The 23446-nt window shown below is 41.4% G+C and overlaps 9 protein-coding genes across 9 annotated transcripts; 3 read left to right on the top strand and 6 right to left on the bottom strand. All coding sequences in view use genetic code 12, as the record gives it.

The window, feature by feature from the left end:
• Window positions 1-123: 123 nt before the first annotated feature.
• PHO4 (phosphate-sensing transcription factor) lies at window positions 124-2154 on the bottom strand (the record flags this gene model as incomplete). Its single annotated transcript, XM_051751746.1, has 1 exon — window positions 124-2154. One exon carries the CDS (start codon window positions 2152-2154, stop codon window positions 124-126), a length of 2031 nt encoding a protein of 676 aa, XP_051609035.1.
• Window positions 2155-5129: 2975 nt separating this feature from the next.
• KGF57_002432 (uncharacterized protein) lies at window positions 5130-6305 on the top strand (the record flags this gene model as incomplete). Its single annotated transcript, XM_051751745.1, has 1 exon — window positions 5130-6305. The coding sequence occupies one exon, from the start codon at window positions 5130-5132 to the stop codon at window positions 6303-6305; it is 1176 nt and encodes a 391-aa protein (XP_051609034.1).
• Window positions 6306-6412: 107 nt separating this feature from the next.
• On the bottom strand, window positions 6413-6878 carry KGF57_002431 (uncharacterized protein; the record flags this gene model as incomplete). Its single annotated transcript, XM_051751744.1, has 2 exons — window positions 6413-6766; window positions 6858-6878. The coding sequence occupies 2 exons, from the start codon at window positions 6876-6878 to the stop codon at window positions 6413-6415; spliced, it is 375 nt and encodes a 124-aa protein (XP_051609033.1).
• Window positions 6879-7162: 284 nt separating this feature from the next.
• On the bottom strand, window positions 7163-9850 carry GAT1 (Gat1p; the record flags this gene model as incomplete). The annotated part of the gene is made up of 1 exon (XM_051751743.1): window positions 7163-9850. The coding sequence occupies one exon, from the start codon at window positions 9848-9850 to the stop codon at window positions 7163-7165; it is 2688 nt and encodes an 895-aa protein (XP_051609032.1).
• A 1404-nt stretch (window positions 9851-11254) lies between these two features.
• On the bottom strand, window positions 11255-12817 carry KGF57_002429 (uncharacterized protein; the record flags this gene model as incomplete). Its single annotated transcript, XM_051751742.1, has 1 exon — window positions 11255-12817. The coding sequence occupies one exon, from the start codon at window positions 12815-12817 to the stop codon at window positions 11255-11257; it is 1563 nt and encodes a 520-aa protein (XP_051609031.1).
• A 174-nt stretch (window positions 12818-12991) lies between these two features.
• On the bottom strand, window positions 12992-17284 carry KGF57_002428 (DNA-binding E3 ubiquitin-protein ligase; the record flags this gene model as incomplete). The annotated part of the gene is made up of 1 exon (XM_051751741.1): window positions 12992-17284. One exon carries the CDS (start codon window positions 17282-17284, stop codon window positions 12992-12994), a length of 4293 nt encoding a protein of 1430 aa, XP_051609030.1.
• A 672-nt stretch (window positions 17285-17956) lies between these two features.
• Window positions 17957-19336, top strand: CGT1 (mRNA guanylyltransferase; the record flags this gene model as incomplete). Its single annotated transcript, XM_051751739.1, has 1 exon — window positions 17957-19336. The coding sequence occupies one exon, from the start codon at window positions 17957-17959 to the stop codon at window positions 19334-19336; it is 1380 nt and encodes a 459-aa protein (XP_051609029.1).
• Window positions 19337-19385: 49 nt separating this feature from the next.
• OFD1 (oxidative DNA demethylase) lies at window positions 19386-21257 on the bottom strand (the record flags this gene model as incomplete). The annotated part of the gene is made up of 1 exon (XM_051751738.1): window positions 19386-21257. The coding sequence occupies one exon, from the start codon at window positions 21255-21257 to the stop codon at window positions 19386-19388; it is 1872 nt and encodes a 623-aa protein (XP_051609028.1).
• Window positions 21258-21726: 469 nt separating this feature from the next.
• HOM3 (aspartate kinase) lies at window positions 21727-23394 on the top strand (the record flags this gene model as incomplete). The annotated part of the gene is made up of 1 exon (XM_051751737.1): window positions 21727-23394. The coding sequence occupies one exon, from the start codon at window positions 21727-21729 to the stop codon at window positions 23392-23394; it is 1668 nt and encodes a 555-aa protein (XP_051609027.1).
• Window positions 23395-23446: the final 52 nt, after the last annotated feature.

Raw genomic sequence — 23446 nt, 5'->3', positions numbered from 1 at the left:
AACAACATACACAAATCAACATCTTCGCTTCTGTTTAGGGGGGGGGGTTCTCATACAATCTATTACTCATTCGACTAAATACAAATTATTCATTCAACATTTCTTGCTTGGAAAGAGTGGTGATCATGCGTCTTGCTTCTCTTGATGCTCTGGCTGCACCAAAACATTGCCATCGTCCACTTTTTCCTGCTGAACAGTAACATTACTTTGCTCTCCCAGTGTCTCCTCCTCATTTCCAGCCAAACTCTCACCATTCTTCAAATCCTCTATATCTCCCAAAAGCTTTCTAATGTATCTTGAAGCAAGTTCAACCGTAGTCGCCTTAGAGGGAATACTAACTTCATCATGATACAGTTGGGGAATCAAAGAAGCTAAATCGGCAATACCCACGTTCATTCGGTTTCTTCTGCCTTGTTCAGCAATCTTATGTGATGCCTTCTTCACTGCTAGTTTCTCTGGTTTCTTGTTCAGTTTTGGTGATGAAGACGCACTACTACTATCTCCAGATGAAGACGATTTCGATACTGATGACTTGCGTGACTCATTCTTTTTCTTTCTAGGTTGCTTTTTGGTCTTTGTTAACTGCCCTTCTCCAGCTAACCTACCCATGGTAAATCCCATTAATGGCGGCTCATTTATCTCTCTAAGTTTGCCATTTGGTGGCAACATATCTGTGTCATTAGATTCAGTCTTACCTTCTGGTAAGGACGATTGAGGTAGCTTCTCAAGTTGATCAGTATTGCTGGTTGGTGTAGAAGATTTGGCTTTGACTGATGGAGAAATATAACTCTTGTTACTGGCAGGGAGAATGGGGGTTCCATGAGGGGTCCTTCTTTTGTGTTGCTGTTTGTGATCCTCCGATGACGTAGATGGACCATACATTGAGCTAGAGGTTCTTCTCTTGTCAGATGTTTGCGCATTCAACGCTGGCGATGTCAAAGGCTCAAAATTGACATTTGCTGGTGGTTGTTGCTGTTGTTGCGACTGTGCCTTCAGGCTCAATGATGACCCATTGGCACCTTTATCCAATGGTGTAACTGCAGGACTCACTAATGGGGTAAAGATTGCGTCTGGTCGAACATGCTGCGGGTGAGACAGGGGATCATTCTCCAAAAGATTTACAGTGTAAATTTTTCCCTGTGAATTTTGCCTGTGGTAAAGGTGTTGTTTATTGTACAGTTTCTCATTTTGGCCGGGTAGTATTGGTGAAGAAAACTCGTCCCTTTTGCGCTCTTCTTCTTTCTTCATTGCATTTATGGCTAACAAGCTAGGTGTTTGTTCGGTGGGGACATCGGGTGGAAATGCCGACGACACGTGGCCAGGCTCGGTATCGAAATTCAATTCCTCAGGAATCAGAAAGTTTAAGTTTTCAAGTCCAAATTCAAATTGAGGTTGCTGCAGTTGCAAGTTCTGTTGCGGTGGTGCTTGTGCTTGTGCTTGTGCGTGTGCGTGTGCGTGTGGAAGTGTGTGTGACTGAGAATGGCGGCTCGAGTGCAAGATTGGTACTCCACCACTTGGAGTAGAAACACTGGATCCACTATTTGGATGTCCTGAGGTATTGACATCATGATGGTGAAATGAAACTTCCTGAGCCTCCTGGTTCACGTGATCTAGATTCATGTGGTGATGCAAAGGTTGCAGTGAAGGTATAGTAGCATCTAAACGAAAGTTGTGGTGTGGGCTATGCATCTGATCATGTCCACCAAAGCTATGATGATGTTGATGCAGCTGCTGTTGTTGTTTTGACTGTTGCTGGGACTGCTGAGGGTGTCGATGTTGAAGTTGTTGCTGTTGTTGCTGTTGCTGTTGCTGATGCTGTTGCTGTTGCTGTTCATACATATTTTGCTCGAGCTCTTGCAAAAACATTTGTTCAGATTCAGTGAAATTTGATGGCGTTGTAGGATTCAAGTTGAGAGGGGTACTACCCATCTGGTTGCGTCCTGATATGTGTCTCTTCAAGCTTGTTGTATCACCTGGTGTGGAGTAATTGGAGTTATCATGTTGATGTGGAGTCGTGTGATGTGACTGGGTTGATGTTGTTGTTGTCTGGTCCAACTCAACAAAGTATGGTGATTTTCCAGGCGTATTTCCAGGGTACTGGCCGTTCATCTGAGTATCAGACGCGTACGGTGTGCCCCAAGTCAGCGGTTCCATTTGCAATGTGTTTGTATACTAATAGTTTTTGACGAAGGAACAACTGTCAATGGTTGTTCTATTTTTTTTGTTTCCTCTATGCGATTTTGTTCTGTTAGTTGAAGCACGTGCGTGTTTGCGTTTGTGTTTGTGTTTGTCTATGCTACGCTATGGGTACAAGTGGTGGTTCTCTACTGGGAACAACCTGTGCCTTCTTAAAATGTTGAGCAGATACGTCGAGATGGGTTTTCAAGAAGTTGGGGAAAGTATTATGGGTTTTTAGGTACGGTCTTGAGTTGAATTATTTTTGATAAAAATTTAAATTCCCTTTGTAGACGTTAATTCTCTTCCTTTTATTTTTTGTCTTACATTTAAAGAGCGCAAACAAATTGAGAGACATGGAGATAGATAGATAAGCATGAGATTATATCGACTTCTGATCATCTGTTCCATACCACCGTTTCCTCAAAAGTTGCTTACATTAGACGACCAGACCAACTGAGCCAAAACTGTAGCATCAGTTACCCTTCTGATTTGTGGGTAATGTGTACGTTTAATATCCCCCCCCTTCCCCCTAGGCATTGCATCGAGAACACAAAAAGAACTAAAAGTGGAAAAATCGCAGGAACAGACCCACGTGCATATGTCGGAAATATTAAGATTACGACACACACACACACACACACGTACACACGTACACACATAAAGAAATTATGCGACAAAGAAACTTTTGATATTCGAATTATAAAAACATTAGAAAAGCCCCAGAAAAGTATACAGGATGTATTTCAACTTCCTTGTGAGCGTATTACATTCATGGCAACTGGAGAGTTTGTAGAGTCCCCTATTGGTTTGGCAAAGCCTAAAGAGGAACACACAGCAAAGCATTAAAGTAGTTGAACGGTTTAAAGCTCAACGACCGGGGAGAGGCAAAAAAGGATTCCAGTAACGAGGCAGCGTCAACAGGGACTGGATGCTGGAGGAGATAATCCCAACAATTGATGGAAATAACTCTTTCCGGTCAAATCAAAACGGACTGCATACCTTCCCACAACAACAATTGTGGTAATAAGAGCAAACAGGTCAGCAAGGAGAGATAAGGAACTTGCAAATCATATTTCCCAACATAGTTATGTACAAGGTTTTCTATACACCAATGAGCTAACGGCGATAATGCAGTCCAATTACCGAGAGAGACAAAACAATTTCAAAGGATGTGTCATGGACACATGCATGGATCTGCTTGTGCTTGCACTTGCACTTGCAGCTTCTTACATACCCTTTCAGCTCCCGTAATTTAGAATCTATTTGGCAAGAAAATAATTAAAGTTTATACTTTGCAAACTACTTTGGACTATTCAAAGTGTAGGAAATGAAAACAGGATAAACTGGAATTATATAGACCAGAGAATATTAGAACGTTGAGTAAAGGTCAATGTGAATATTTTGAAAAAAAAAAAAAAAAAAAACCCTCGAGTGTCACTTCACCCCAGAGCTCAGTACTTTGGTGAATAGTGAGGTCACTGAAGGTTGAATGCAGGTCATTGTAAACGCTTTTCTTTTCCTTGTGTTTTTTTTTTTTGTCCAGCCAAGATCAGATGATGCGGATTGCAGAGCCAGATGATACACAAGGCATTGCCACTTTAAGTCTCTCCAGCAACCAATTTCAACTTTCGTAGAATTTCTCTTTATCGTGGTTTGCTTTTACTCTGCTTCTAGTTGCAGTTTAGATCATGCATGCATGGATGGATGTGAGGGGGTTGGACCACTTTTGTGATTGGATGTGGCACAAAATTAAAATGAAACCATTTTAAGCGCCATCAACGATTGACCTTCCTACCCCAATCCTAGGGTTAAAGAAAATATTATATTATTCTGTCCTATACTGCTTATGGCTCCAAGAATAATAGCCATGAACCGATCTTCCTACCTCTTGTGGATACGTGTTAAATAATATTACAATTGCATCAGATATTATAATTCCATCATGTTGTCTTCGCTAGTTGCAAAAAGAAAAAAGAAAAAGAAATAAACCAAACAAAGCGGCAACAAAAAAAAAAGAAAGTTGGAGAAATAGCACCATATTAGAGTAGAGATTGGGAGGGGACAAATTGTAATAGGCACTTGTATAATCTTTACACATATAAATATATAAATATGTAGATAATAATCACCTTTGGTTCTTTTGGCAAAATTTTTTTATGGTTATTTATTATTCCAAGTCACACTTACATTCAATAATAACATCAAAACAGAAGGATAGATATTTTGCAAGCTGACAACTACTTTGCAGATACTTTTGACTATAATATCTACATCACAGAAGTTAAATACACTTAAAATAACTCCCAAAGAAAAGGAACCAATTGTTTCGGCAAAAAATAAAAAAAAAAAAAAAAACCACCCAAAAAAAAAAAAACAATTTTTTTGGAAAAAAAAAAAAAAAAAAAAAAAAGAGAATTGCGCTTGAAGGATTTGATTTTGATTCTTTTTCTCCGTATTACTATTTTTTTTTTTTTTTTGACAGGCGGAAAAAAAAAAACAGAGAATTTAAACTAAACTAAACTAAACTAAACTAAACTAAACTAAACGAAACTAAACGAAACTGAGAACAAGAGTCACTGTATCAACAACATCGTCTAGTTACCAAATCTACACTGACCAAAGAGAAAAAAAAAAAATCGAAAGATTTTAAGAATAAGAGGGACAAGAGAACTGCAATCACTCCACCCTCGAAAGTATTTATCTCGGAAGTCGGAGCGTACCCATTGGGGTTAATAGAGAACATATTTCACCACTCGTCGTTAACAACGTATCTTCGCACTGCATTATTCTGTTTTCGTTTACATTTGGAAATCAATTTCACATACGATACTTGACATTTGAGGAAACCTTGTTGAAGCCATAGTCAGATCCACTCGTTTCCTCTAATCCATAACATCTGAAAAAAAAAACACGCGGTAAGATATCTCCACCCGCTGGTTTTCTCCACTCCGATGTCATTCAATGGTAACATGAGTATCCCAACTCACAACAAAAATTACAGTGGTAACATCTTTACCGCCAATGGCTACATGAACCCCACAGCTGTAAACTCTGGTATTCCACTGTCGGCTGGCACAAACCATCCTGGACTACAGTACTTTCAAGCGTATCCACAACCACAACAACCACAAGCTCAGCAGCTACCAACGTCAGTACACCCGCAACAAACTATTCAGGACTACTACACTACTTCCTCCTCCTCAAACAACACCCTTTCCAATGGGTCGGCGTCTTCGACGGCACCAACGTCAATCTCTGATATGCCATTGCCTGGACAACAACAACCGCAACAGCAGCATCAGCAATATAATCAACTGATGCTCAACCCATCCACAGCAAAGACGATTATGCCACAGATGATTTCGGGAACTGGAGCTTCGTCAAATCCTCCCATGCCTCTTGACCCAAATGTCACTACAAAATTCACAAACAACGATATACAAATACTACGCCAGTTGTTGATTGCCGGTGAAAAGTACAAGTGGAAACAAATTACAAGGGAGATTAACTCGTCAACAAACCATACACAGCATGTGTTGGCTGCAATAAACAAGAATCAACAGCATTTGCTGCAGATTCCGCATCTACAACAAAGTCTGCAACTGCAACTGCAACAACACCAGCAACTGCAACTGCAACTGCAACTTCAACTGCAACACAACCAACACCAAATGCATCAACAGGCGTTACTGTATGGCTATCAACAGCAGTCTCACATGATGTATAATGGAACCAACGTATTGCACAAGTCAAACTCAACGTCATCAGCCCATATGATCCCTCCACATCAAACCCAAAACACACCTCGTCATGGTAACATCGACTCCAGGTCGCCACACTCCAACAACCAAAATGGCCAACCATCAGCAGCAACACCATCAATAACTGCCACCACCAGAACCACTACCACAACCACATCTGCATCATCTCCATCACCAATGCCGTTGAAGAATGTGAGTCCTACTTTTGTGATGAAGCAGTACCAGCAATTGCTTGGGTTGCCCAGCAATCTGGTTTATTTCGGGACGTTGGGCTCGAGTTTGCCTTATGTTGTTGCTGCTAATGGATGGAGTGATATTGATCAGGAGGCTTACAATTATCAGTTCAATATGGATGACGAGGAGTAGGTGCACGTTGTTTGAGGAGAGAAATGTTATGTTTCTGTATTATACTTTGTATTACTATATATATATGAACTTGTCCCATGATAAAGCTTCTCCAAACTCTACTTCAGTTATTCCTCCCGCCTGCAATCAACACAGTCTCCAGGGTCAACGCCGAGTTCGGTTTCTTCGTCATTTACAGTCCCCCCTTGGTTCAATAGACTTCCCTTACCGATCAAATGGTCGCCCACATGTGCACTAGCACCCTCGGTTCCAGCATCACCATCACCATCACCATTCTCACTCTTCCTCCTCCTCTCAACTTCATCAATCTTATTCTTAACCAAATTTTTCAAAAACTTGGCATCAGGAAACCCATCATACGAAACACGAGCCAAAACAGGGTCCAACCCATCGCCATTTCCATCTTTCTTAAACTTGCGCCGATAGATCAAATCGACATGATTGTCAATTTCAACGTATATCTGAAATATGCCGGGTGTCTCCACAATCGGTTGTAGTGAAACTTCAGCTACGGTATGCGGGTCAAATGTTTGGAATAGTTCTTGCGCATACCATACTGCTCGGTTGGTCCATTTGCATTTGGTGCAGAATTGGACTATGACACGGGGCTGCTTGGTGATTTGGTGTGTTGACATTGTATATCTTTTTGGAAACTGTGGATTGGAGTTTTCGTTGTCTTTTTCATTCATTTCTTATTTCACTTTTCACTTTTCACACATCACATTCACTTCACCAGAATGCTTTTCTTTATTGGAATTACGAGAGATATGAGGTTCCCAAGTATGTAATGCGCCATCTACACTGACTACCAGTCTATCAAATACGTCTATTACTCGTTATATATTCCCGTTATTTATTCAATACCGCAACCAATCATAATCTCCACTCAAGCCCGAGCCCGAGCCTTCAACAACCAGCTCATTATTATTATATGACAATTTTTGCAGCGGTGCACTGGCAAACGACGAAGTAGGTGATGGATTCGTTGCTGTGACGGGACTAGCAGATAGTGAATGTGCCAAGTTTCGCAGCAAGATACTTTCCGCCACTTTGGTGCTCGACTTGTTTCTTTTGATGCTGGGTCGACGTGCTTTTCGAACCCCCGCAGATGAAGAAGAAGAAGAGGAGGAGGAGGACGCCACAGTCGACTGTGATGCTGAGTTTGATGTGGCTGACGCAGCACCGCCACCACCACCACCACTTCCCGATTTCCGATCATCCTTGTCCTTCTTTAACGCAGTTGGGTTCAAGTCATCTCCATCGGTTTCATCCTTCTTATTGACGGTTGTACGCTGGCGTTTCTTGATTATATCCGTTTTAAGACTAAGTGGCCGTGTTACACCGTGCAATTTCAAAAATAACCCGCAGGCGTTGCATAGAGGTTGGCCCTGTGGATTGCGCCTCCATAATGGGGTGGTTTTTGTGTGGCAATTTGTACATGATTGTCCTGCATCGCTTGCCGAGGCGCCGTTGGTTCCAGTCCCGCTACCACCGCTATGGCCACCACTGTTGCTGTTTGTTGCTGTTGTTGATGTTGATGTTGTTGCTGCTCGTCCAGTGTCAACTTCACCACTATCGCCCAGGTTCTTATTTTTGCTCAGATGTTGTTTTGTCAGTTTTGTTCTTCTCGGTTTCTTGCCGCTTCCCGGAGGTGGCGATGGTCCATTCACATCGTCAAAGAAGTTATTGTGGCCCGTTTGGCCAATTTGACTAGGTAATGTGACTTTGAAAGCATCAGCATGGTTATTTAGCGATAAAGACTGGTTGTTTAAAAACTGTTCGTTTTGGTTCAAACTCCGTGAAAATTGGTGATTATTGTTGAGCTGTTGTGTTGGCGTAACCATGGCTGACCTACTATATATTGTATCTCCATGTATCAAATGATTTTGGAAGGTGTTTTGAGAATCGGCATAATCTGATATCGATACCAATGATTCCTGACGTAACAAGTTGGATGGGGTAGCTGTTATTGATCTTCTTGGGTTCACCGAAGCTGGAACGTGGTGACTGATGGAAGAAGACGAAGTGGAGAACTGCGTGCTTGATGGTATTATGGTTGATAATGAAGATGATAAAGACTCACCGCCGCCGTTTGTTGTTGGCGAGTGAACGAAATCGTCAAATAGAGGCTTTTCATAAGATGAGGCAAAACTATCGGGGAAAGATGAGTTCATGTTGACCTCGCGGAAGTTATCATTAGGGCCCTCAAATGCTAATGGATCCAAGGAGAATTCAAACGATGCTGCTGCAGGTGGTGCCGATGATGATGCTTGCGGGTAGTGTAATTGGGGGTGGTTCTGGTGGTGGCTGTGCTGAAAGTGGCCGCTGTTACTCTGAAAAGAGGAAGGAGTAAAAGCATCGCCTTGGTCTGCTGCTAAATTGTGTTGATCTTGATGTTGATGGTGTTGATTCAAAAAATCGAGTCCAAACTTGTCATAGTCGTGCAATTGCTGCGATAAATTGGATTTTGTTCTACTGTTTTGCTGTGCTATTCCTGAAGTCACTGCTGATAACAGTGGTGAGAACTGCGCCAGGCGTTTTCGCGGGATGTTGCTGATTGAGGTCATTCCGCCTCCTCCGCCTAAAAAGTCATCCGCAACTCGGTTATTGTTTCCCCTATTGGGTGAAGCAAAGTTTGTCGCACCTAATTTCTTGATATGAGCCACATAGTCGAAATCGTCATCCGTGATCATGCGGTCAGAACCGTGGTTTGGGTGGTGGGTTCTTGGTGATGCTGAAATTGTAGATGAGGTGTTAGTAGATTTATGGGACTTGAATAAATCCGATGAGTGTTGTTGCTGTCTCTGTTGCAAATGTTGCCTCTGTTGATCGGATTGATGTAATCCCGTTGGAGTCAGTACGTCGTTATGTTGATGATCACCAGGTGTGTTTAAATTTGCGTCAATGTCGTTAAACATGTCAAAGTCCTCAATCACATTGGACCATAAGGCTGAATTAGCATCGTCGTGATGCATAGCATCTTTTGAATTATACAACTCCATTTCCTTTTCCTCATGAAGATGCTTGTCCATCTCAAATCGTTTTCGATTATAGCTCGAGCTGCTTGTGAGATGCATCATTCTCCACGTCAAGTTCTCCATTCTTGTATTGTAGGGTAACGAGTCCCTTGCTTTATTGTACAATTTCCATAGGCTCTCAACATGATCGTATTCGTTGGTTAGTACTTGCGACAAATTGATGCCATTGTTGTGTGAATCTTTACCGCCATATATGCCATTTGGGTTAAACTTGAACTTCATATTTGCAGTGGGCGTTGATGGATGACTTGAGCGATGTTTGCTCGGAGAAGATACTTGGTGATGCGCGGTAGAGCTAGAGTTGGAGTTGTCAACCTCGACCCCTTGTTGTTGCTCTTCTTGTTGCTGCTTCTCGCGATGAGTGTTGTCGGATGGAGATTGATGCGCTTGCTGATTTTGATGTTGTTGCTGTTGCTGTTGATATAGCCTCCGTGCTTGTATTTGTGCCAGTAAGAATGACGACGGTGAGTCGTGATTACTGCTCATAGCTGGGGATGTGATGGACATTAAAGTGGTTTGAGTTATTTGTGTGGATCCGTTTATTTGCTCTGTATTACTGCTCTTAAATGTGTGTCTCTGACTTTATCTCTCGTGTGATGAGGCAAGTCTTATCGTGAATCAACTTGCAATGTCTCGTGCACCTGGCTAAACAAAGAACGGTGTGATTTTGATAGACCAAGAGCCAAAATGAAAGGGTGGTTAAGATATAAGTTTAGTATGATATGAAGACTTAGGGTTTAGTCGTCTGGTTGAAGCCCGGTTCCAAGGTCTATATGTGCGTATATCTTTGTGTGAGTGTTTCTTGATTTGATTGGACTAAGATAAAAAAAACAATCTGGTACTAAATAAAACTAAGATTAACTGAGACATACAAAGGTTTATATATACATATATAAACTTCTATTTATATACAACGACTAGCGTTATGGTCTGCAAATAGAGTGTATATATGTATATATATATATATACATATATATGTATGCAGAAAGGGATATTATCAATATCTATGCAATATATGTCTTGTGAAACGTTAGACACATGACAGAAAATAAAAAGCTTAATTCAAACGACAACAACCCAATACCCTTGCTGAGCTTTACCCAGTACTCTCCTTCTTCATCTGTTAGTTCAACGGGCAAGCGCCCTCATACGCAAAGGTCTAATTACAGCTACTACCCAGTAAAAATCACCAGCTTCGCTCGAGAACCCATTTTTGTGCTTACTGCCTATTGTTCTGTTTTTCCTTATTATTGTCTATCCACTTACAATAAGTGTTTATTTCTTTTTTATCTGCGTCTCACTGAAACTTGTGTACAGATATATATATATATACATGTATATATATGGTCTACTTTGTATTCGGAGAAATTAGGAAATAGTGGCTGTTGATTCAATATTGTCTTGGGGTCTCTTCTGCCACACGGGACTTCCACGGAAGCCTGTCTGTTGTTTTCTGACATTAATTTTTTCGCAACCGTACATATCTTTTATAAAAGCCGTTGTTTGACTCAACTTGCACTGCTGGTCTACTTGAGGGTAACAGACTTGCTGCTCAAAAGGGCTACTATACGTATTCCGCTCTCCTATGAGCTCTCAACTATGACGGTGAGCCGTTGCAACTACACAATAATACTTAGGCTGCACAGCTGAGCCGGCATTTGCACTTTTGTTTTGTGCTATTAAATTTCATTTGATATTACACAAACATAAAACATAAAAACTATATTCCATCACGCAATCGCTGAATTCTGATTGGACGATAAGAAAACAACACTCAAATACAGTTCTGCAGTATATGTATATGCACCAACTAACTATTCATACCAGATTATGGCCTCACTGAACAAGTGTGACGTAGGTCTCCATGCAACTTAAGCTGTCCCTATACTTGCTCTAACAAACAATATATCCCTAATATATGGTTATACTGCTTATACAGCCATTGGAATTGAGCACTTCGACAATACACCCTTGCAACCCATACAATTTGGACTGACCCCATCTCTTCAACTTTGCACTGTTTCTCTTATGATGCACCAAACTCTTCTGCTTTTGCTTCTTTGAATCATTGTCTGTATCCATATACGGTATATCAATCACATCCAAATCATTATCAATAAACTCCGACTCATACCGGTTTAGAAACACGGGTGTCAAACTCTTAAACCCAGCAGGAAGATTATCAAAATACATTGTTGAATTTATTGGGTCTTCAAATCGACTAGACTTGATAGTCCAATTGCATCGGTTCCACTTCATAAAACTGAGATCTTCAACAATACCTCCATTGTGGAGAACCACTTTATTCACCACACTGTATAATGCACCACTTCCTGATGTCCCGCACTGTAGTGGTTTTTGCAAATCGTACAATATATCAACTCCAAGCTTATAGTAGTTGTGAAACTTGCAATTCTTGAAATCCTTTCTGGCTTGTCCGTCACCATTACCACCATCGTCAGCACCACCACCACCTTTTTGTCCTTCTTCTTCTAAGCTGTCATCACTGAGGTAATTGTGTATTAACAAACGCGAGTCATGCTTGTTAAACCTGTCATCTGGCGGACCAAGTATGTCAATGACATCTTGTTGCGTTGATTTGCCAATTTCAATAGTGCCCTTATCACTCACCTTAATGACTCCAGTATCAAGATCAACTGCAAACTTTGAGCAACAATTTTGAGATATAGGTACTTGATCACTCTTATTGGCTCGATACTCTTTCCAAGTCTTTCCTCTGAATATTGCAATCGAATTGCACACTATATCGTTTGGGTTATCGTCCCAGTTGATCAATGTGTCCAACATTAGCTCACTTGATTCTTCGTTCAATCTATGGCATAGCTCTTCATTGACTATCTTGTACTTGAATGCAATCCCGGGATAGGAAAGAATATATGACTTGTTTGTTTTATTAAACACCCCTGGATATGTCGGTCCAAATAGCTTGTTGTAAATAAGTTGAAATGAAGGTCCACTTGAAACGAGTTTAGTTCGAGCTCCATTGTCAAAGGATCCATTCACATGCTGACTGCCATTAGATAAGTTTGATTTGACTATTTCTTCAATTGTCAAAGGCAGTCCCCTTGGCTCATCGACTACATCAAAATCCTTGTTATTGCCACTGCCATTCACACTCCCATTAGATTTTCCCTCACTGAAAACTTGCTCAAACTCATTCAAACTTTGATTCTTGTACATTAGTCGCAACGGTCCACCATTATTATTTCCATCCAAGTGCAAAAACTCAATCAAGCACAACACTTGCTCCATTCTGTTTTGGAAAGTAAGTCGAATGTCTAAATCAACAATTTGTACTAATATGGGTGACTCATAATACTTGGTTTCTGAGTAAATCACTTGATATTTGTAGTTGTATTTGTTTAATTCATTAATAACGTCGTACAACGTCGAGCCTAGCTTGATGTTGTTTCCAATGCCAACACCAGGGAGAATGCTTGTTTCGTGAATCATGCTAGCTCTATGGAAGGATGCAAATGGGTTGATATAAAGATCTCTTTATTGCCGTCGTCTCATCCTCTATTGTTTGATTGCGCGTGTAGTTATCTTTTGCTCTCCATGTTTTTCTTGTGCTTTTGTGTTCAAGAGTCACGTGAGACTAGGGAACTCATACGTGTATACTTTTCTCTATATAAGTATATCTCCCAACGAAATCTTGGACCTAACAGGTTCAATGGGAGCTGTCAATGAGGATTCATCGATAAGCTTAGAATGGTAAACATTCTTTACCGTATCTTTTTCATTTTCAATGAAGTAAAATTCTCCATTCAAGGGTTTTGATAAATCAGCAAGCTCAGTAGATTTGGTAGTTAGAGATTCACTGACCCCATTGTGATGGCAAGATTGGCAAAGGACGCTGTCACAGCTGCTGCTGCTAATGCTACTGCTACTGCTACTGCTACTTCCTTCGCTACCTTTGACATCGGCTGCCCACCACATAGGCGACATGTCTGTCAAACAGTTCAGACACCTTTTGCGGTGCGATGCGCCACGACTCTTTGAGTCACCACTGGTATTCGGGACTGACTTGCCAAAATACATGTTCCTGTGCTCAATGTAGTTTAGTGCTTTTGCATGAGGTCCACTTGACACCGCTCTATTCAGCTTCACTAGATCTTTAAGGTATAGTTGAATTATTGGCTTGGTTTCACTATCCCTACTAGCAACTCTCCTCCCCAACGTCCTGAAATTGAGAATGGTTTCTTTTGATTGATCATGTTTGGGACACACCAACATCGTTCTCAACTTCCCCACTTTTCCATCTACTTTAACTGCCGTTTGTGGTGGTTTCACTTCAGTATCCAATTTAAATCCCAACTTGTAATTTGGTGTATCTTGCGCACATGTAGGATGATAAAAACTTGGCGTCTCGCAAAGATCACACGGCACCAATGACCCATTGTACGCTTGACATATCCCACATTGAATCTTACAATTATTCAAATAAACCTTCAGGACATCGTCAAGTGACAAAAAACTGTGCGCAACATCTGTGCCTTTGGGCTCTTTGAAATTGGCATATTCACTATTGAATGCGGCACATAACAAATGACTCCATCTTCCATCAGATGTCGGTTTCAAGAAATCGGGCCTTACATGTGGTGAACCAAGAATCGACAATTCAAAATTCGTTTCATGTGCCAAACACAAACAGCACGAATAGATGGCACTGTGTATAGGCCTCATGTCATTCGTACACGGCTCACATAGCCACTCCTTCACGGGTTTCACTTTCTCTGGTAATGCATACCCAGCACACGATCCATGGACATTGACACCACAGTTGGCACAAATCAACATCTCCAGTAGTGCCGACTTTTCTGTGTCGTGCTCTCGACACACGCAGCATTTCCTCTCATGGGGCTTGAATGGTAACTCTATAGATGTCAAATGTGGCGTCTGGAGTGCAGAAAGCGGAGAGTATACATCTGCTAGTTGAACTTCTCTGTAGTGGTCAATAATGGGACTAAGTGTAGCCTTTGCGTCTTGAGCAGTTATCTTCTTCGGTACTCGAATCGACCTCGGAGCAAGGTACTTTGGACTGAAAAGTAGGTTCTTTGTTGATACTCCCAATCCTTTAGCTATCAATTCATCAATTCTAGGTAATGGTTTATCATCTTCTTCTCGCTCTTGTTTTGGGACTTTTGCCTCATGTTTAACTATTGAAGGCTCCACTTTGATAGATTTCGGTGCTGTAACGGACATGTTGACAGGTTTCTTTTTACCATCCGCCTTCTTTTCACTCACCGGCTCTTGTTTGATGTCAATGGCTCCGGCTCCCATCGGCTTGTTAGTTCTCACATCATCCTGCGATAGACTTGAATTGGTTGAATCAGCATAATGCAATACAGCATTGGCGTCACTCAAAAGCTCACTATCAACTCCCTTTCGCCATCCACTAGATTTAGATACCTTCTTGAGCACTTCCTCGGGACTCTCCCACACGACAGCGTACCTCCTCCATAATCTGGCACATCGAAAACACAATGCAACAACGTTGCCATTCTCATCCAACTTCTTTGCATCATGACCAGAAACCCTAAACCATTGGATTGAGTAATCTGTATTGCAGTGTTTGCAAAGAAATTTGGCATGCAGCTGCTGTATCTTGTCATTTTCATACGAGGAATCGTCATTTGCATTGGCCAAGTCATCGATAATTATATGCTCGGGCTTTTTCAGGGCTTGTTGCTCCTGCTTGACTGTATTATGCAGCTTCTTCGTCCGACCTTCAAAATTTCCCCAAATCTCTCGACCATTTTTTGACTTTTTCCAAAGATAGTAGAAACGCACCACTTCTTGTATCGGTTGGGTTTTGACTTTTTTCTGCACAAAATACAATTCATTTCCAAATTCCTTCACTCCAGATTCAAAACGCTTGACTTCTTCTCTATTGAACACGGGCTCTTTGAGTTTTTTCTTGTCTAATTTCAGTACATCGGCAAATGCAGCTTCCGCATCCCCATTGTGGATCATGTACTGATAAGTCACAGCGTCGCAGAAATTGGGTGAATTTGGAGAAAGACCAAGTGACTCAGCAATTGGAGCACATCTCGCCACAAATGCATCTAGATCTTGGAATCCATTGGCAATGTCCTTTTCTGATGACTTCCAAAGTAACGTGCACGTGACTCCAGCTCCGTCATCAACACCTCGCTCAATGTACCCTTTAGGGCGTGGTTGTAACCAGCTAGGGTACTCTCTAGGGTCAACGTCCTGATATTCTTTCGGAATTAGTAGCTTTTGAATCTCATCTTGTTTCTCTTTTCCCTTCGACTTGTTGTTTTGCGTCTTCTTCTTTGGTGATTTTTCCTCATCATAGTATACTATTGGGTGTCCATTGCATTCAGGGATATAAACGGCTTGATGCTTGGCCCCGACTCTAGTTGAAGCACGAGGATAGGGTGATTTATCATCCAAGTCCACAGCCTCTTCCAACTTGGCATTCAATCCTAAGTATCTCATACACCACTCTTCTTTTAGTCTCCGTTCTTCAAAAGTAACGTTAGCGTCATCTTCTAAAAACTCCTTTGCCATAAGCTCGTATCGCGGGAGCACTGCACTCGCATTGGTGCAAGCGTCGACAGATTGGGTCTTACTCAAATCCTCCACTTCGGCTTCTAATGACCCCAATGCACCCAATTCTTCCTCTAGACTTTCCTGGTTCGATGATTTGTTATCATGCAGAAGCATTAATATCTTTTTTTGATGATATTCAATCTCGTGCTTCTTTGTACAAACAGCACAGGACCATGAGAATCCACGACTGGGTTTCTTGAGCAAAGGTGGATCCAAACAGAACATGTGAAAATATTTGTTACATTCAACACAGCTTATTGAATCTGCACCATCGCACCACAACCCACAAATGTCACAATTGCAAGTGTTGGCTTTGAAAGAATTTACCAATGATTTTGTTCTATGTGTTTCGCAAAAGATGTACTGGAATCGCTTGTTCAATGCAATCAAGAAATTCTTCGACTTGCTGTTTTCCACTTGCGCATACTGTAAAAGGTTATTTGTCAGTAATACATCGTACGACCGTATCATGTACCGATCGTATAACCGATCAAAGTAAAAACAGTTGGGGTTTTGGACGTATGCTTCAATCGGGGAAATGCCACCAGTTGGAGTTTGTGACTTTGATGGAGCTCTATTGCGACCGTTCACTACTTGTGCTGTTCTTCTGTAGTAGTCGTCCTCTATGTCTTGTTTCAACTCAACATCCACTACGCCACGAAAGCTGACCAAAGGGCAGGTGTCAGAGTCCATTGTGGCGTACAACAATCGAGAATCGGAACTAGCTTTTGAAACATCTCTTGGCCTGAAAAACCATTGTACAAGAAATTGATATCCTTTGGAAGAGACCACCAGATTGCTTTCTGAGTGCGGAGCGGTATTTCCATCATTGTATTTTTGGTGAAGACTACTTGTGAAGCCTCGTATCCTTCCTATGTAATATGGTTCACCAGGGGGTTCACTAATCATGTAGATACATTGGCCCTTGGAAAGTGAAAACGGCTTATTGTTTTTACTTCTTTTGGTGGAGGTTGCATTATTATGGTGCGGACAGTATAATGTCTGAGTTTTCAAGTCTATGTACGAGTCTGTCAAGTCCAATTTGTTTGAAAAATAATCCTCTGGTCTTGGGGGTGCCTGCCAATTGTACGGAATCAGAGATGTGGGGCTATCGCTCCGTGACTTCACGAGTGCAGTTTCTGGTACCAGTAGCTTCTTTGTAGGAGGGTTCGTTTTCTTTCTTTTCTTGCTGGAGTTTGACCTCGGAGTTGAGATTGCACTTGAAGTAGTTGATAGCACTGATGACGTTGACAGATCATAATCTAGCTGCAGATCTAAGGAGTCGTTGTAAACCTTATTTATTGCCGCCTTTCTCTTTGGTCGGCTTGTGGTTTGGGACATTATCTGTGAAATGGTGGAAGAGGGGCTTGCCGAGTCCTGTCGTTCCAAAAAGTTTGATCAATGTCGAAATCTGATGATGCCGATAAAAGACAGAGCTTTCTTTCTCCACTTGTCTTGGGTGGCTGTGACCAGAATTGTCGATACTCGTCAAGTCGTCTGGAAAATTACTCAGGCCTTTTGTTTTTTTTGGGGGAGAAATGTTTTCATACAAGACAGGTGGGAGCATAACAATTTAACTTTACAAAAGCATCAAGTAGAGGAGCAGAGAGTAGAGACTTAGAGGATGAGGATGGCTCTGCCTTGGACTCCACGAGGCATTCGTTTTTGCTTCAGGAAGGATTTATTTGAAGGTGAATCGATGTCAAGCAGATTACAACATCTTAAGGTCTAGCTTGCAAGGATGTATGTTCCTCACAGTTGCTTGAATTGCTACTGAATACCTCGGCACCTATTCAAGGACCTTCTGCTAAAGACCACCTAAAGAGTAACATACATCTCTCCGTATCCTGTTGTCTGATATTGAGCCGGTGTCAAAGAGCGAAGAGAAAAAAAAAAAAAAAGAAAAATAAAAAAAAAAAATAACAAACATAAAACCGAAACCTGGATGTTCATTAGATTGAGGCCCCACCTACAAGCATACCTAAACGAGCAGAGCTAGTTGCACCATTCACCATGATTCAACTTGAAGAGCGCGATATTCCTGTGATTCCAGGTGATAGACTCGGTGACGAAGAGGCGCAGGAACTACGCCTAATGGTAGCGGAGCTATTAGGACGACGCAGCACTTCGTTTCCAGGCTCACAACCGGTGTCATTTGAAAGAAGGCACTTGGAAGAGACCCTCATGCAGAGGGATTACTTTGTGTGCGAGAAGTCGGATGGACTAAGGTGCCTTTTATTCATCGTCAATGACCCTCAAAAGGGAGAAGGTGTGTTTTTGATCACCCGGTCAAACGATTACTACTACATCCCCAATATCCATTTCCCGCTTTCTGTTAAAGAAACTAAAGATAACTTGACATATCACCACGGCACGCTTTTAGATGGCGAATTGGTTTTGGAGAATAAGAATGTTAGCGAGCCTGTTCTTCGATACTGCATTTTTGATGCTTTAGCTATCAATGGAAAATGTATAATCGATCGTCAATTACCCAAAAGGTTAGGCTACATCACAGAAAATGTCATGAAGCCGTTTGATCAGTTCAAAAGAATGAATCCTGAGGTTATAAATTCTCCTGATTTTCCATTCAAAGTGGGGTTTAAGTCGATGTTGACGTCGTATCATGCAGATGACGTCTTGAGCAAGATGGACCAGTTGTTTCATTCATCTGATGGATTGATATACACCTGCGCTGAAACGCCATACGTGTTTGGGACTGATTCGACATTACTAAAATGGAAACCAGCAGAGGAAAACACGGTTGATTTCCAGCTTGAATTTGTCTTCAATCAGTTTCAAGACCCCGATATGGATGAGAGAGACCCATCATCGACATACACCGACTACGACTCCAAACCCAATTTGATAAAATTGCGGGTATGGCAAGGATCCAATGTTCATACGGATTTCACCCAGTTGGACTTGACTGATGATGATTGGGAACGATTGAAGGCTTTAGGTGAGCCACTACAGGGTCGCATTGCAGAATGCCGTCAATCTTTGACAAGAAAGGGTTACTGGGAGATGTTGCGATTCAGAAATGACAAAAGCAGCGGAAACCACGTTAGTGTTGTTGAAAAGATCTTGCTAAGTATCAAAGACGGTGTTAAAGAGAAGGAAGTAATTGACAGTTGTAAAAAGATTGCACTGGCTTGGAAACGTCGAGAACAAGAACGCAAACGCAGACATTCAAATGGTGGGCCGGTGCCGCCTTCATCACATTCACATAATCAACACAGAGACTCTTCATATGACGAACAGCAACCCCCTTTGAAACGAGTGAGGCGTGATTCGGGAGCCCAGGAGCTGCTGTCTCGACAGCCACAGCCTCAAGAACAAAATGAGAATCAACTAGACGATATCCCAACCTACGAAGACAGTGACGAAGAGTAAGGAAATCTTGTATTAAACTTTTGTATTATATTGAATAACACACGTAAAATCATTGTTCTCCTCCGTTAGCCTCGTCTTCATCTTCATCATCCTCATCCTCACTAACAGCTTTTACATTCCATTGACAGCTGATATCCCATCTAGACCCCTTTGCATTTATACTTACGTACTTGACAAATTTTAAAACCGATGCATCGCGAGCCATTAATGTGAGGGAGTTCCAACTACACTGACTGGTGTAAAGCACACTATCCTCTTCCGAATCCTTGCTTGAACGATAAATGGCGGGATCGTCTTCATCATCGCCTTCGGAGGTGGTTTGTGCCATGCATAATTCGTAGCCACCAAATTCACCCGATTCCCAGCTATTTCCCTTAGTACCACTGTCTGCTGTCGGGGTGAGGTTTATTGTAGCCTCAAGTAGAATATCCTTCTCAAAATCCTTGTCGTTGGTGTCTGTATCTGCCGGAGTGGCTAAAATGAAGTCTTGTCCCGGTCTAAACCTGCGGGCCAAAATTTGTTCACTGGCGGGTGTGAAATCAGTTATAAACTTGAGCCATTTCTTGAAAGCCACCGACTTTAAGAATTCACAAGTTTGAACGAGTTTGGAGTCGGCTGCATTTAAGTTGCCTGATTTATCAAGTAACGTGAAGTTTGGTTGCTCTTGTGGACCGACTTCATTGATATACTTGATCTCTTCTTTAGACAATCCATGATGTGAGGTTCCATCAATGTACATAAACCGTTGTTTGTGTGGAGGTACTGCAATTTTCCAAGGGTGTTGTACTTCAGAGGAGGATTTCGGTGTTTCAGCATTAATTTCAACGTCTCGAAGTAGCTCCTTTAAGGAAGAGGCATACTCTTCATTGAAAAAATCCTTCAACTCCACAAGCGACTCTTCAGCAAAAAACTTGCACAATTTTTCAATGTTTGTAAGGTTGAGGTAAATTGGATTGATAAATTTTTTCAAGTAATTAATGTCTTGTTCACTAAGATGTTCGCATGCTTGAATGGTCTTTAACTCGAGTCGATTGATCTCGTTCCTGATGCTTTTGGGGAAATCAAATTCTTGCAACTCTTTGCTTTGAAGTTGCTGCAATGTGGACAATGCCTCGGTCTTTTCTTGCTCACCTTCAACGAATCCATCTTCTCCTGGTTGCGGGATGTGGAACCACCCTTGTATCGACAACCTGTGTTTGTCCTCCCTCACCTCTTCCACGTCATGGAAACTTAAACCTGGCTGCACGGTGAAAAATGCAATTTGATTAAATTGAGGAACTAGTTTACACTCGTAATCGGTGTGGGGAACATTAGGTACAACTGAGGGAAATAGTCTCAAGGCTCCTCCATATTGAGGTTTCCAAATTTTGTCGGGATCTGGCATATACAATATAAAACTAACCCTTCTGCTTCCAATGACATCATCATGGGTCAATAGATGGCAACCTCTGGTGTACGTGTTGATTGACATATCTGTCTTAACTCCACTCAATTTGCCACAACCTGTGATTTTGGAGATTACATCCCTAAACTCTTGAGAATAAATTGCAGATCGCAATTTATACAAGGAGGGCAATCGTGACAAATCACTCCAATCTAGTCCCGACAAGTTGGCAAGGTCTCCCAGCTGAAAGACTTTGTAGATGTCAGTTTCCTTCTTGGTGAATGCAATTTCAGACAACACTTCTTTCCTGACTTGGCGTAGCAATGTATCATCAATGAGATCCTTTATAGTTCCCCATTTATAAGGTGAGCTGTTCTTCACTTGGTTTTGAATTTCATTTTGGAAATCAGACTTCCAAATTTGACCATTGAAAAAGTGTTCAATATCTTCCTTGGTGAAGTTGGTATTTAGCTTCTTTGGAGATGATTCGTCCCGTGTGGGTGCCTCCTTCTCCTGTGGTCTCTTTGATGGTGTCATAGTCTGAAGGGAGTCGTGTTGTTTTAGGGGAGAAATAAATGGAAGAATTATTAGTCGTTCTTAATCTAGATCATCTGATAAATTCGGAACATCTAGAAAAAAATAAAAAAAAATTATATATAAATAACTATATACAACATGCGCTACCTCTTCCAGCTGCTGCACACTAAAACCTTTGCAACATTATTGGAACAGTTTGTAGAACAAACCACAAAAAGAGAAATTGACACTATTGCACGTGACTAGATTGACTCACTTTTTCAATTAATATTTTTTTTTAATTTTTTTTTTTTTTTTTTTTTTTCATCAACCCCGTTGTATGTAACTGAGTCAGAATAAATTTTAACTTCTTCCGGATATATATATATAATCACTTCCTGCTCGAATAGTCTCATTTTCATTCTTTTGGAATTGAAATTCAAATAAACTTTAGTCAATACAAATCTCAACAACTAGCTTACCCTGAAAGATGTCAAGATCACCATCATTAGGTTCGAGATCCTACAATTCCGTACTAGATTTCAAATCAACCACACCCACTCCCACCAGTCCGATAGGACTGTCGCAAAACAAACAACTTTCGAAAGGTTGGGTTGTGCAGAAGTTTGGTGGTACCTCGGTGGGTAAGTTTTCCAGTGAGATTGTTGACAATATTGTCAAGGACTTTGTGAAACTGAATCAGGTAGCCGTTGTATGTTCAGCTAGGTCGTCCAAAACAAAGAGCGAGGGTACAACTTCGCGGTTGATTAGACTGGCGGATTTGGCAGCCGATAACGAGGACTTTGGCGCACTATTAGATGTCATTGAAAAGGACCATGTTGACAATTGTGGCAGTTTGATTGAACTGAGTGTGATTAGGTCGCAATTGGTTGAAGATATCAAACTGGAGGTAAAGCATGCCCGTGACTTGCTACATGCGTGCCAAATCATTGGAGAGATTAGTCCTAGGTCGTTAGACTCGGTGATGTCAATTGGTGAAAAATTATCATGTATTTTCATGACGGCATTAATGAAGGATCACGGCTTAAAAGCAGTGTATATAGATTTATCTGACTTGATTCCGTTGAATTACGATTTCACCGATGGCTTTAATGATGAATTTTACAAGTTTATGGCGAGAGAAATCGGTTCGAGAATAAATCAAGCCACAGAGGGCGATCAGGATGTTGTTCCTGTTCTCACTGGATACTTTGGTATTGTTCCAGGTGGGTTACTCAATGGAGTTGGAAGAGGGTACACTGACTTGTGTGCAGCCTTGGCAGCTGTTGGGATTCAAGCGGATGAGTTGCAAATATGGAAAGAGGTGGATGGAATCTTCACTGCGGATCCAAGAAAAGTTCCCAATGCTAGATTATTGGATAGTGTCACTCCTGAAGAAGCGGCAGAGTTGACCTATTACGGAAGCGAAGTTATTCACCCATTTACCATGGAGCAAGTCATTAAGGCAAAAATCCCCATTAGAATCAAAAACGTCATCAATCCTCATGGGAAAGGAACAATTATATATCCGGACAATATTGCAAGGCGTGGTGAAGCCACTCCACCTCATCCACCTGCAGCATATGAAACATTACCTGTCAGTTACATCACTTCACACAAGAGGAGGTCTGCTACAGCAATCACTGCTAAGCAGGATATTGTTGTGGTCAATGTCCATTCAAATAAAAAGACATTGAGTCATGGATTTCTTGCGCATCTTTTCACCACTTTGGACAAGTATAAATTGGTGGTTGATTTGATATCCACCTCAGAAGTGCATGTGTCTATGGCACTTTCAGTCCAAGCTGATCAAGAACACCAATTGAAACATGCATTGTCTGAGTTGAGCAAGATGGGTACAGTAGACGTGACCAGAAAGATGACAATTGTTTCTCTTGTCGGCAAGCAAATGGTGAATTTTATTGGCATTGCCGGAAATATGTTCAAAGTGTTGGCTGATGAGAGAATTAACATTGAGATGATTAGTCAAGGAGCAAACGAAATAAATATCAGTGCAGTCATTAATGAAAAAGACACGCTAAGAGCATTGCAATCCATACACGCCAAGTTACTAGAAGGTAATTACGTTTACGAGGGATCAGAAAGTGGAGCCTCAGCTATTGATATACGTTTGGAAGCATTGAAGTTTGGAGAATGAAATTGTAAATAGACAAAACAATGAAACAAAGCAAAATGAAAACTTGCGTAGT

This window comes from Candida theae (assembly GCF_024610275.1).
Source record: "Candida theae strain CBS 12239 chromosome Unknown scaffold6, whole genome shotgun sequence".
NCBI lineage: Eukaryota > Fungi > Ascomycota > Pichiomycetes > Serinales > Debaryomycetaceae > Lodderomyces > Lodderomyces theae.
Note: the sequence above shows the minus strand (reverse complement) of the source record. Positions and strands in the feature narration are given on the sequence as shown.